Source organism: Physeter macrocephalus, chromosome 3, assembly GCF_002837175.3.
Source record: "Physeter macrocephalus isolate SW-GA chromosome 3, ASM283717v5, whole genome shotgun sequence".
Lineage (NCBI taxonomy): Eukaryota > Metazoa > Chordata > Mammalia > Artiodactyla > Physeteridae > Physeter > Physeter macrocephalus.
The window spans coordinates 24969310-24983864 of NC_041216.1; the positions used below are offsets into that span (position 1 = coordinate 24969310).

The 14555-nt window shown below is 41.8% G+C and overlaps 1 protein-coding gene across 2 annotated transcripts in view; it reads right to left on the minus strand.

Annotated features, from left to right (window-relative positions):
* The window catches only part of NMNAT1 (nicotinamide nucleotide adenylyltransferase 1), a 26567-nt gene that overhangs the window by 5256 nt on the left and 6756 nt on the right, over positions 1-14555 (minus strand). For both annotated transcript variants that reach the window (XM_024125758.3, XM_055083786.1), the window contains one exon: positions 1884-2054. In XM_024125758.3, coding sequence (XP_023981526.1) covers positions 1884-1998 — 115 coding nt within the window. In that variant the 5' untranslated portion in view covers positions 1999-2054. The remainder of the gene's footprint in view (positions 1-1883; positions 2055-14555) is intronic.

A 14555-nucleotide genomic window follows, 5' to 3' on the forward strand; every position in this document is an offset into this window, starting at 1 on the left:
TGGACGCGCAGGCTCAGCGGCCATGGCTCACGGGCCCAGCCGCTCCGCGGCACGTGGGATCTTCCCGGACCGGGGCACAAACCCGTGTCCCCTGCATCGGCAGGCGGATTCTCAACCACTGCGCCACCAGGGAAGCCCCCCATTCCTTTTTGAGTGATATCGCCAAACTGCCTTGTAAAAAGCCTTAATCTATTGGTATACGCAAGAGCCCATTCCTTCCCGACACCTGATATTTGACATTATCAAGTTTAAAAACCTGTGTCAATGTGATGGGCAGAATATATCTCATTTTTTATTTTGGTTCCCTGATTATTAGTGAGTTTGGACACCCATCCACCTATCAGCACGCAGCATGATCACTTATGTAACAAAACAAAATAAATCTGTGTGTATGTAGGGGAGAAAAAGTTTTCCTCGACGCTCTTAGGGTCCCTGGCAGGGTGTGAAACTAACAAAGGTAGATTAACAGGAGAAAAGCATACAAATTTACTTAATGTAAGATTTATGTGACATGGGAGCCTTCATAAGGAAATGAAGACTCCAAGAAACAGTTAAACCTAAGTACAGTAAGTCCCCTACATATGAACCTTCGAGTTGCGAACTTTCAAAGATGCGAACATGTGTTCGCATATCCAATCACATTAGTTAGTTAACATGTCTGGCGTACATTGTCACGTGCACCGCATCCTCTACAAGTGGTTGTGCTTTGTGTACTTTACTGTACAGTACTGTAAGGGTACAGTAGTATAGTACCTTTATTTCTAGCTAGATTTGCAAGAGGACGACTTCACTGAACTCCTTGCTGTGCAACACAAGGAGCTTACTAATGAAGCTGTGACGGAATTGGAGGCCCAGAGAAAGGACAAAGAGAGAGGAGAGGAAGAAGTAACTGAAGAACTGAAGAGATGCACGACGCAGGAAATGGCAAGGGGATCTTCTTTATTTGAGGCGGCACTGTTAGTTATTGAGGCACAGGACCTGAGCACAGAACGGTACACGAAGGTTGTGGCAGCCGTTCAGAATGCAATCCAGTGCTACCAAGTCACCTATGATGAGAAAAAAAGAGCTACTACCCAGACATCACTGGATCGTTTTTTCAAGATGGTAGATGGAATTGACTCCAACAAGGAACCAAGGAACCAGAACCTGTGCCATCAACATCAGGTGTGAGTGACACTGCAGCTTGCCCTCCGTCTCCTGTTGCTGACGATCCTTCAGCTCTGCCATCTCCCACCTCCTCTCCCTTCTCGAGTCAGTGACTCTTCTTGCCTGTTCACTCGACGCCAGCCCCTGTATACCTGCTGTTGTACTGGACTACTGTACTTTTCAAGGTACTGTACTGTAAGATTAAAAATGTTTTATTTTTTGTGTTTGCTTGTTTTTCATGTATTATTTGTGTTGAAAGTATTATAAACCTATTACAGTATAGTACTATATAGCCAATTGTGCCAGCTGGGTACCTAGGCTAACTCTGTTGAACTTACAAACAAATTGGACTTATGAACTCACTCTTGGAAAGGAACTTGTTCTACATAGGGGACTTACTGTATTTTTATGCTACGTTGGATGAAGGGTAAACAGTCATGGCGAAATATGATAGGGCAAAGAGTACAAGGTAAGTGTAGAAAACTCAGGGGAATTTAGCAAAGAATGTTTGTTTGACTTCCCTTTGTCTTCAGAGATAAGGATGCTCCTTTTCTCCGGGTTTAGGGAGAGCACCTCACACATGAACGTTTTACGGTGGAGGGAGGAGGTCAGAGTGACCTTCCTGCTTCTGCTGTTTTATCAAAGTCCTTCCGCTTAAAATATCCAATATGCCAAAGTGCTGTATTCTAGGGTAGTGCATCCTGAACCCCATCATTGCTTTGGGTTACTGTTCCTACCTGTTCCATTCATGTAGTCCTTGGCCAGCTCAAACAGCCTGAGGTGCATATTGGTGATAGGATTAAAGGAACCACAAGCAAGGAGAACCACTTCTGTCTTCTCTGAGTTTTCCATGCTGAGAATTTGAAGTTGTCGATCTAAATGGAAAACTCTGACACCTCTCTTATTGTCTACAAAGGAAAAAGAAAGTACGTTCAGTTACAGGTCTTCTGATGTCTTTCCATGTTCTCATTCCAAATAGGTGGGATAACTAGTTGGCTTCAGTGACTATGCTGGGTGAATTGCAAAAATGGCCCCTGTTCTCCACCCTTCCTTTTCAATGTGAATTTGCAGCTCTTACCATAAAGGGATGGAATCCCCTTCGCACCATTTGTGACTTGCTTTGGCCCAAACAATGCGGCACATGGGAAAGCGTTCCCATTCTGAGCCTAGGCTTCGAGGTGTTGTACACTCCCACTCTCTTTTGGACTCCTGCCCCTGACATGAAAACACCCAGGCTAGCCTGCTGGAGGATGACAGAACTTGCAGGAGAGAGCCGGTGCTCCTGCCGACAGACAGCTGACCGTCAGCTATGTGGCTGAGGCCATCCTAGACTGTCCAAACCCCAGACAATCTGCTTAGATGCACGAGCAAGTCCAGGTGAGATTAGCCGAGTCTGGATCAGATCAGCGAACCCACAAGCTGAGCCTAGACTCATGAGCAAAAATGAATGTTTGTTTTCCAACTGCATTATTGTGGCCGTGGTTAACAGATACAATGACATTATCATCCACCAAATATAACTCCCCAACAACCCGTCCTTCAAAACCGTATTTTGCCTCTTAGTCAACATGGTCATGTTATCACTTTCAACTGAATAACAGTTTACAACGGACAAACTCTTTTTCATATCAGTTATTCCATTTGATCCTTCCATAACCCTAATGAAGTAATGCAAGGCAACTGGTTTTTTTTTTTTTAAGGCAACTGATTTTAAAATTTTATTAAAAATTTTTTATTAGGGCTTCCCTGGTGGCGCAGTGGTTAAGAATCCGCCTGCCAATGCAGGTTCGAGCCCTGGTCTGGGAAGATCCCACATGCCGCGGAGCAACTAAGCCCGTGTGCCACAACTACTGAGTCTGCGCTCTAGAGCCTGTGAGCCACAACTACTGAACCTGGGTGCCGCAACTACTGAAGTCCACACGCCTAGAGCCCACGAGCCACGACTACTGAGCCCGCGTGCTGCAACTACTGAAGTCCACACGCCTAGAGCCCGTGCTCCGCAAAAAGAGAAGCCACCACAATGAGAAGCCCGTGCACCGCAAAGAAGAGCAGCCCCTGCTCACTGCAACTATAGAAAGCCCGTGGGCAGCAACGAAGACCCAACGCAGCCAAAAAATAAATAAATAATTAAAAAAAAATTTTTTTAATTAAACAAATTCATGTATATAGATTTGAAATCATAGGGTGACAAAAGGCCCGTAATGGAAGCAACAGTCATTGGCCATATCTCACCCACCAACCCCTCCAACCAAATCCCTAAGAGGCAACCACTTTTAACTTTTTCAGCTATTTCTTCTGGTCGAATCTATTGTAATTCTATATTATGTGCTTATAATGTTATTTCTTAATTTATCCAAAGAGTGTCTATTTACTTTCTCTCATGATCAAAGAAGATTAGCTCATACGCCCCCATTACACTCGGGCTATATATTTGGGAAGTTTGGGAGAGAGTTGTGAGGGTGTATGAGAGCTAATCCTCATAGATTATGTATGGGGGGGGAGAGAGAGAAAGGGAGACTCTCTATCTATGTTGAAAGTCACCTTCTCCCACAATTCTGAAGGCATTGCTTCTAGACTGCAGTGCTAACAGTGAGAAATCCAAAGTCACTTCCAGTAATTTTGATCCTTTTAATGTGGCTTATATTATTTCTCCCTTGAAGCTTACGAGAACTCTGTCCCCAAATGTTCTGAAATTTTACAGTGATGTCCTCCAGTGTGGCTCTATTTTCATCTATTGTGCTGGACCCTGAGCAGGCCCTTTCAATCACAGAACTCATAACCTGCAGCTCTATAAAATGTCCTTGAGTTATTTCACGGATGATTTTCTACCTTCCATTTTCTCTGTTCTCTTAGGAAATGCCTAAGAGTTAGAGCTGAAACACTGGGACTGGTCTTCCAATTTTCTTATCCTTTCTCTTCTCTTTTCCATCTCTCACCTTCATGCTCTAATTTCTAAATATCCTCAAATTCATCCTCCAATCCACCTTTTCATTTCTGCTATTATACTCAGTTTTTTTTGGGGGGGGTGGGCACATCTCGAGGCTTTCAGTATCTTAGTTCCCCGACCGGGAATTGAACCTGGGTCCTTGGCAGTGAAAGTGCTGAGTCCTAACCACTGGACTGCCAGGGAATTCTCAATACTCAATTTTTTAGACCTTTGTCCTCTGAATGTTCCTTTTTATGGTATTCTGTTCTTGTTTCACCAATGCATTACACTCCCTTATTTCTCTACCAATATCAATGATATATTTTAAATTTCCTTCAAAGAGCTGACAGGAAGTTCTAAGTGGGTAGGTAGGGCTTTTGCACAGTGGGTTTCATTGTATGGTAACTTGGCTGTATTACGGGTCTTTCTCCTGGGACTGGTCAGCGTCCACAAAAAAGTATCCTCCAACCTCCTGCCTATATAGCATAACAGTTACGAACCCCTGCTCTGAAATCAGGCTGTCCAGGTTCAAACCACAGCTCCACCAATACTTACATGAGCTGGATGACCTTGGGCAACCTAACCCTAGCCTAACCTTCCTTTTGTCCCAGTTTTTCTGTCTTAAAACAGAGAAAATAATATTACCTACCTCTTGATTATTGTGAGAATTAAATGAGACAATACACATATGCTACATAAAGCTGCTTTCGGCAAGTAACGAACACACTGTGAATACAGCAATTATTTATGTTGCATATCATATTGCTGTAATTCAACTTTTTAAAAAAATTTATTTATTTATGGCTGCGTTGGGTCTTCATGCTACGCGCGGGCTTTCTCTAGTTGCAGCGAGCGGGGGCTACCCTTTGTTGCGGTGCACGGGCTTCTCATTGCGGTGGCTTCTCTTGTTGCGGAGCACAGGCTCTAGGCGCAGAGGCTTCAGTAGTTGTGGCACATGGGCTTAGTTGCACCGCGGCATGTGGGATCTTCCCGGACCAGGGATTGAACCCGTGTTCCCTGCATTGGCAGGTGAATTCTTAACCACTGAGCTACCAGGGAAGTCCCTCAACTCTTTTTGATCTTCAAAAAAAATCAATTTCAAATGGTTCAATCAACTATTATTACTCTACTGAATCTGTTTTTTCATGGAGACATTTTTCCTGAAATTCTTTCTCTAATCTGGGCTGAAAATCTCTAACCCATTTGTGCATCTGTCATTCTGAAATATGACATTTCACCTCTCTCCTAAGGGAGATGCCTATTTCTTAGAACCATGTCATTGTCTTTCTTGTTTTACTTCCCAATTTTTCTGGAGCATATCCTCAAATAGCTTCATAATAAAGGGCAAATGGGAGATAAAATAAATCTGTCTTTATTCTTCCTTAACTGAGAGAATTCTAGGCTGGAATTTTCTTTTAAAATTATGAATGCATTCTTCATTGTTTTCTGGCACCAAACACTGCTGTTGAAGGTCTGGTGCCATTCTGATTCTTGTTCCTTTTCATGTAACCTGCTTTGTCTTTTTGGAAGATCTGAAGCATGTTCTTTTTATCCCCAATGCTCTGAAATGCCATAATGATGCGTCATAGTGGGGGTCTTTTTCATTCATTGTGCTGGGACTCAGCGAACCCGTCTATCTCCAACTCAAAGCACTCAGTTCTAATTATTTCTTTAATAAACACTCCCTATTAACTATCAATAAATAAAATACTTTCAGGAGTTCCCTGGATGCCAAATTGCTCAAAGTGTTTTGGGAACTTTTAGGGGATCACCTATAGAGCTTGAAGTATTTTTATAATTAAAGTTGAAACGTAACGAATGACAATAAAGAAACCAACATTTGGGAATTCCCTGGCGGTCCAGTGGTTAGGACTCTGAGCTCTCACTGCCGAGGGCACGGGTTCAATCCCTGGTCAGGGAACTAAGATCCCACAAGCCGCATGGCACGGCCAAAAAAAAAGGAAACTAACATTTATATATGATACTTTCTAAATTACTTACAAACTACTTTTCATGCACATTATAATTCTCACCATAAAAGAACAAAAAATGGCCAAAGACATTTGCTTTGTTCCAAATAATAATCTATTGTTAGATATTTTTTCCAGTTAATCGTCTATCATTGGTCATTTAGATTTATCTAATTTTTCACTATTACAAACATCTCGAAGAAATAATAAGTTGAGAATGAGTTGGAAATTAAGGCTATAAAACATCTCACTGTGTACCTGTAAGTCTTGCCAGCACTCAAAAGACCTGTATCAGGACCATTTATTTGTAGCCCAATTGTGTTCAGACCCAATTGCTAGTTTGACCGACTTACGTTTGCTCAGATTTTATGCTCGCATGAGACAAAGTTAGTGAGTGCCAGAACCAGGGCTAGAATTTAGGTTTCCTGACTCCTAGGTTCTCTCTCACCAAAAAGAAAAATTCGAGATAAACTGGAGCTGTGTAGATTGGAAATGAGCCCTTCTGGCTGAGGAGTTGCGGAATGTGAACTTCAGTTCCTTAGACAACAGGAAACTCTGAAGGTTTCTGAGCAATGTAGTGACAACAGGGTTCTAGAAAAACAATGCTCTAGAAAAACAATGCTCTAGAAAAATAAGGTGACATGAGTGTTTAAAATCCTTATATGGTTGTATGATCTTGACCTGATCACTTAATCCTGTGTCTTAAGTTTCCTCATCTGTAAAATAGAGATCATGATATGATACGGCAAAGTGCTTATGACAGTGCTTGGTGCAGTGTTAAAATAAATGGTAGCTGTTATTTGTGAGGAAAGTGATAATACTGATGATGGTGATGCTATTGGATCAACTGGATGGGGCAAAACGATAGGAAGGCCAGTTACAAAGTAATGAAAGCTTCAATTTAAGTACCGTCAGTGGGAATGTTAATTAGGAAACATTTATTCAATAACTACTTGAGGTCTACTCCAAACAGTGGCAGGGATCACAGGGACACTGCTAATTGTTAATAGGAAATAAAGGAGAGAAGGGTCAATAAGGCTCCACACAGCATTAAAAAAATGAGTTCACTGGTTAGAATGATTTAAATGTCCTACCTTTCCATTATCATCCCAAGGATGATACCAGGATTCACTTGGGGCTTCTTCCCCCCCCCACTCCTTATCTGTCCCCCCCAATTCCCATGCAAAGTACCTGTGGTAGTATGGGGTGGCCCTGGGCCCACAGGGAAATCAGGGTACCTGGCCAGCTACTGAGCATGCTCTCAAGGACCGTGGTGGAGGGGCTTCATTCAGCTGGAGTCCAGCGTCACTTCCAGCCCCACCCGTCTCAAGCTTCAGGTACCACTCCCCAGGGAAACTAAGCTGTGAGCTGGAAAAACAGTAAGCTTGAGAGCAGGAGGTGCAGATCCCCTGGGAGCTGCTGGCTGTGCAGGGAAGGATGGAACAGAGCTTGAAGCCCCTCCCTGACCTTGGGGGTGAGCTCAGGTTTCCAGGTCCTCCCCAAGGGAAGGGGTGGGGAAGGGGCTGGGGGAAGCTGATCTCTCAGCTTAAAGGAAGCTTTCTCTCTTTTCACAGGCATGACCTGTCTCAAATATCCAGCTCGGTTCTATTAATTCACTGTTAACACAGCCAGCTTTAGACTTTAGATCCTCAAAGCCATAGAAGAATTAGGTTACAGCGAGCTTCTATCTATCATAGCTTAGAGTGGCTTTCAAAGAACAAGGATCTGCCCCTCTCCATTGGAGAGTACTTCCTCCGTATCCCCGAAGGGTTCGTGTGGAGGGAAGGGGGCCTCGGCAGGTGAAGAATGAGTGTGGAAGCGGCTCGGAAGCTCTAACGGGACTGTTCTGGGCCTTCCTTGCCTTGCTGAAGGTGCTCAAGGACCAGGACGGCCATGACTCACTTCTGTCTGGCTCACACAGCCTACCACTTGCACTGCTGGCTGCCAAGATCTCATCAGCTCAGGCTGTAAGTGTCCCTCCCCAGCCCACTGTGGCAAAAAGTTCATTTCTTCCCGAGGCTGTCCTGAGGTTGAAGTAAAATTTACTTTCAACTTTAAAATCACGGACTTTAAGTTTCAAAAACATTGATGTGTAAACATTAATGAAACATTTTGTAAACATTAAAGTCAGTTTTTAAAACATTAACTTAAAAAAAAAACTGTTTGGCTTTTCCTGTCACACTTCAGAATGCTCAATATAATTAAATCTATTTTGACTGACTGTTAATGCAATTGACTTGACAACTTCTCAGATTTACACCTCTAAAGGGACACCGTTCCTTTTAAAATAGTAACCTTAAACATGTAACCACATTCTAGTTCTAACAATGTGCCATTGCTTTAGTCTGGGGGTATATTTTGAAATTGCTTTTTGTTTTGAGTACCTTCACTGGGGGTAAATCTTTGTCTTTGGAGGGGAGATTTAATTTCTACAAATACCCTGAAGCCATTCAGTGCTAAATCCAATTAACAAAGTAAATAATGAAGGTGAATAACAGTTTACAGTGAAAAGATAGAACCATTAGTTAAGGAAGAAGATTTTCCTACATGTGTGGAAACTATGTACGTGTCATCTCAAAAGATTTTCAAAACTGAGCGGTAACCGCAGACCTCATTTGGTTGTGTAAGTTGTGGTAGGTATGTTAACTCCCTCAGTGTGAGCCACCTGGCTGGGGGGAGAGCGAGCACAGTACAGGGCCATAGGGTCCTAGCGACGCTGCAGCTCACCCTCTGCTGTGGCCCTACTGCTCACTACTACTCGGTGTTTGTCCTCAGCCTAGACATTTAATGTTTCTGAGCCTCAGCTTCCTCGTTTATAAAATGGGAAACCACAGTTCCAGTTCATAGGATTGTGTGCATATTAAATGAGAAAGTGAATAAAAAAAGTGACACATTTGTCTACTAATTATGAATATTAATAATTCTTACTATTGCTTGTGGGTTGTCTTATGGCATTAACTGACAGCCATGGTAAAGAAACGAAGGTTCTCAGGGGCTTCCCTGGTGGTCCAGTGGCTAAGGCTCCATGCTCCCAATGCAGGGTGCCCAGGTTCGATCCTGGTCAGGGAGCTAGATCCCACATGCTGCAACTAAGAGTTCACAGGCTGCAACTAAAGATCCCGCATGCTGCAACTAAGACCCAGCACAGCCACAAATAAATAACTAACTAAATAAACAAATAAATAAGAAACCAAGGTTCTCAAGATTCCCTAGAGACCAGTAATCACAGTGATATAGTAGGAGCTCAATAAATGGTAACTATTATTCTTACTGAAGTATTATTAGACATAATTTTGCTGTAATGGGATGGATCTCAGTTCATCTTTGCTATGTTTAAAACTTTTATTTCTGTGGTTTGATGTAACATTATCGTGAAACAAAACTTGAATTTGGTTTCTTGAAGGCATTTTGTCACTAAAAAAGTAACGTATAATGTAACTCACTGTATCCCATGCAGCCAAGTGACAGTGTTCCTGCTTGGGATCACCATCCTGACCCTCCAGTTCTATGTTCTGCTGAGGTAAGTTCTTTCTGCAGCCAGCCCCTCGCCTGGCAGCTCGGCATGCACGTCTCACCTGTGGAGATGGTTCGGGTGCCCTCTGCCACTCCTGTTATGTGTTTAATTGCAGCCTGCCCCATTGCTTTGCCTCTATTATCAATGGTAGTCACCTGCTTCACCTCTTTGAAGAGTCAAAAATCTCAGTACAGCGAGGAGAGCTGGGGTTTGGGCAGATCGAGTTTAACTTTTAATCAACAGTTATTTCTTCCAGTATAAGAAGTCGTCAAATGGGAAACAATGAGAGCACAGACGTTTCAATGTATGAATTCCCTAGAGAGCAGTCCCAACAGCCTAGCTTTAGCGAACGTCTGCAAGGCTGAGGGTGACACAGGCACACTCTGGTAACCAGATTATGACTTGATCTGTTAGTTCAGATTCTATGTTGGAAATTAGTTTTGGCCGGAAAAGTCAGTGAATACCTTTTTCGGGCAAACGAGGCAAATGCAATTTGATACATTCAAAATAAACTGCAGTTCTAAAAATCTGAAAATTCTAAAAAAAAATCTGAAAACTTAAGTGATGGGGAAGGAATGGAAACCGTGACACTCCTTGTAATTAGCCTAATTCAAACTTGCCAGCTTCTACTATAAGAGGTTTGTGTGTGGTAGGGCATACTTCCTTACTCCAGAACTTCCACAAAATGTTTTTCCACCAAAATATCAAATTAACATGAATTAGAAAAATGGTAAACATTACTTGCCCACCAATTAAGATATTAATAACTCTTAATAATATTTTTATTAATGCTAGCATTAATTAATTTGCAGTCACAGTAAAGGAACCAAGGTTCTTAAGAGGAGTGAGTTGCCTGGAGCCAAATGAACCTAGTGCCACAATTAGAATTCAAGGGTCAGTGCCTTCTGGTGTTACACTAACAGCGTGGATTTCTTCACATAAGTAATCAATTAATGTATGACCCAGGGTATTGATTTTTAGGCCCAGATCTTCTCGATACTGCAGTCAACCTCTCCTCACCAACCTGGTTGGTAATGTCATCTCTACTTTCTTCACAATTGGTAAGTGTGCAGTCATTCTGTCAAGCACTTATTAAGTGTCTACTGTTTGCCAGACGCTACTAGAATAAAAACGGGTAAGACAGGACTTCTTGCTCTTCAAGAGCTCAAAGACTGAAACCTAAGAAGAAATTCACATTTAGAATTCAGGTGAAGGGAATTCTTTGTTTTGGTTTTGGTTTGGGGCCATGCCGCACGGCACGCGGGATCTTAGTTCCCAACCAGGGATCGAACCCGTGCCCCACTGCAGTGGAAGTACAGAATCTTAACCGCTGGACCAGGGGAGTCCCTGAAGTGAATTCTTAAAAAGTTCCTTAGTATCTCTTTTAGTCATCCTACAACTTGAATATGAACCCAAATTAAATTAAATAACTAATGTTGTGTTTTGATGTTATAAAATTCTTTACAGTTATAAAAATATCAGATTTATCCACTCATTCAATAAATAGTTACTAAGGAGACGATATAGTTAGAAAAACAGGGACCCCAACTAATTGAAGTCAAAGAATGATACAGAAGAGTTGGACTCTGAAATGTGCTAAGTTTTAGGAATACCTTAAACTAATATATTTTAGTTATATTTTCCTTTGTATGTACTTTTAAGAGTGGTGTGCATTTTAAATTAAGACTATGTCTAAATTTTTGTAAAACGAAAAAAGTTATTGGGTGCCTTAACATGGTTCTAGAAAGAGTCTCCAGAGAATTCCCTGGTGGGAGGCCAGTTCAAACAGTCATCCCACAACAGCAGGAGCTACTTCCCTCTGACCTTCCTTGCCCTCATTTCTAAAATGGAGATAAAAATACCTGCTTCACAGTTTTGCTGTAAGGTTAAAATGAAATAATGGGGGAATTAAAAAAAACAAACTGTCACAGTTATTATCACTAGCATTGCCGACAGTAAGCACATGACCTCGATCAAAGGGAAACCTTAGCCTGGCTAGGTTTTGAGCACTTTTGTTCCACAGTAGACACATGAGGAAACACCTTCTATTTAGGGTCTGCATTCAAGAATATATTTCTGAATAAAATAATGCCATTTTGCAGCAACATGGATGTACCTAGAGATTATCATACTAAGCAAGGTAAGCCAGAAAAAGGAAGACAAATACTATATGATATCACTTATATGTGGAATCTAAAATACGATACAAATGAGTATATCTACAAAACAGAAACAGGCTCACAGACACACAGAACGGACTTGTGGTTGCCAAGGAGAAAGGGCAGTGGGGGAGGGAAGGATTGGGAGTTTGGGATTAGCAGATGGAAACTATTATATATAGGATGGCTCAACAACAAGGAACTATAATCAGTATCCTGTGATAAACCATAATGGAAAAGAACATGAAACAAATATATGTATAACTGACTCACTTTGCTGTACAACGGAAATTAACAAGACATTGTAAATCAACTATACTTCAATTAAAAAAAAAGGAATATATTTCTGAGATAATTCAACCCGGTAAACTGATGCTGTTCTGCTGTCCTTTTAGGTTTTACCGTGCTGCTTACTCAGATGGAACCGGTCCCACAGGCACTAAAGAGGATGTTTTCTGTTATTTGGTGTGGGGTCCTTCAGTGAAGGAGTCTGCACCGTAGTGTTAACATTTTTGGCAACCGACTGTGTACGCTTTTAAATACTGAATTTCCAAAGGGTCATCTAAACCTGAAAGCTTGGCTGTATACAGTGCACCATTCGTCTTCAACATTTATCTTCTACTTACAATAAGAATAGAGATGGAGAGATAGAACTCCTAAGTAGACACATCACAGTTAAAACATTTCAACAGGGAAAGTTTTAAAATTCCATGAGAGATTTTTCTTTCTATAGGGTGAAGTCTGCTTTACTAGAATTAAAAAAAAAAAAGTTAAGACGTTAATCAACAGTGGAAGGAACTGCTGGACGGGGTTGGTACATTAAGCAGCAAGCTTTCCATCTCCTGCTAAGCTGGTGCCTTTGTTTAAACCCTTTCGGCAAAAACATTTAAAATATGTATTGCAATGAAAAGACAAGTATTCCTAACAGTGCTTTCTTCCTCCCAAATACAGAAAAAAATGACTCCTGAACTTTACTACTTGTCTTGTGATGCTTTCAGTAAGCAGCGCGGTTTCTACAGGTAAGCAAAAACTTCCCAAGTAACCCATACCTATTTAAAGGCTTACCAGTCCTTCAAGGGAAGTAAATGCTCAGCTAGGATTGTTACATTGCAAGGGGAATGTACAGCTCCTCTTAAAGCAGGAGCTCCAAGAAGCTACAGCTTTAAAAGCAAAGCAAAAGCAGAGAGGGTTAGAATGGGATATAAAAAGCCATCCTTCTCACATTATTTCCACTCCATTTAATTAGGTCCCATTCTTTATCCTACAGTGCTTTGCTCAAGCCTGGGGCTGACTTGGTTGGCCAGTGTAACCTGTCCAAGGCCAGACGCTAAATCAACAGTCTGAAGCTGACATGGGAGCCCTGCTGGTCCCCTGCCTTAGATATATGTCTTGGCAGGTTGAGCCTTTTCCAGCAGCCTTGTCATCTGACGACTGCCAGCAAACACGTGACCATCTCCACCCTGCTACTCCTAGATGAAGTGGTCAGCTGCACATCAGAGCCACGACAACAAGAAGCACATCAGAACCAGTCACTGGGAAGAAATTTGTCAGGTGACAACATTAATGAGCACTGACAATGGATCAAAAGGAATCGTTCAACCAAAATCACTGGGTCGACATCACAACCAAATTCGGCCCCGGTAAGGATCTCCTATTAGACACTTTCAAGATCATTAGCACTTTGACTTCCTGAACCTCCTTTTCTGTTTCAAGGAGGTTAGCAGCATCAGCTGGATGGCCGCTAAAAAAGTTAAGTATTGAGAAGGAAAAAGAAAAATATAGATCTTAGTAACGAACAAAGGTCTAGCTTCAAAAGAACACGGTGATCCAGACTGTATATTTGAACAAGGTCAATATACCACTTCTTTAAAAGTGCAGTGGGAGATTTTAGAGTAAAAATCATCACAATCTCCCCTGCCTGGGCTACACCAATCTCCTGCATCATGACAGTCAACTGCTGTCTAGAGAAAATAGCCAACTGACCTGCACGATGCTTTGTCTTTTGACTTGTTCTGTGTGTATGCACAGATTCTGAGGGATTTTAAGTAGGAGCTAGATACTCACAGATGCTCTCAAAGTCTTTAGTAAGTGGAGATAATGCCATTTCTTGAGGGGAAGAACAGTATCTCTTGGCAGAAGGAACAAGTTGAATACAAACATCTCCCAACACATCTATGACAGACACAGATCTTCACAAAAGGGAATGATTGTTTTCCATCTGCTTCGCTGTTCAGGTGATACTTGCGGCAGGGGAAGTCACCCACCAATACACTATCCATCCACCACACTGACACTTTCTGAGCACCTTCCACATTCCAGACATAGCGCTAAAACTTAGGAGTTAGAAATGCGAGTAACTCATAGGCTAACAGTGAAATCCCCTGAAATAATTCTATTACTATGGTTAACAGAAACTATTTTAAAATAACACAGCCTTTTACATTCTCTAGACCTCATTAACCAAATATTAACATGTCAGATGAATGTCAACTTATCTCAGGATAGGATTTTTATCAGAAGTTGCTTTTTTTCTGAACTATCTTGCCCCTCACCCGCAAACCTGATCTACTTGAAGATCTCAGATGATGACAACCCCATCCTTCCAGTTGCTACAGTCAAGTACCTCAAATCATCCTAAATGCATTGTTTTTCTTTTCCCACACCCCATCAGGAAGTCCTAATGGCTCCACCTTCAAAATACATACAGAATCCAACCATTTTTCGCTAGTTGGAAATTTTTAACTGACTCTTTCTAAATGCAAGAGGCTGCTTCTTTTTTTTTTTTTTTTTTTTTTTTTTTTTGCGGTACGCCGGCCTCTCACTGTTGCGGCCTCTCCCTG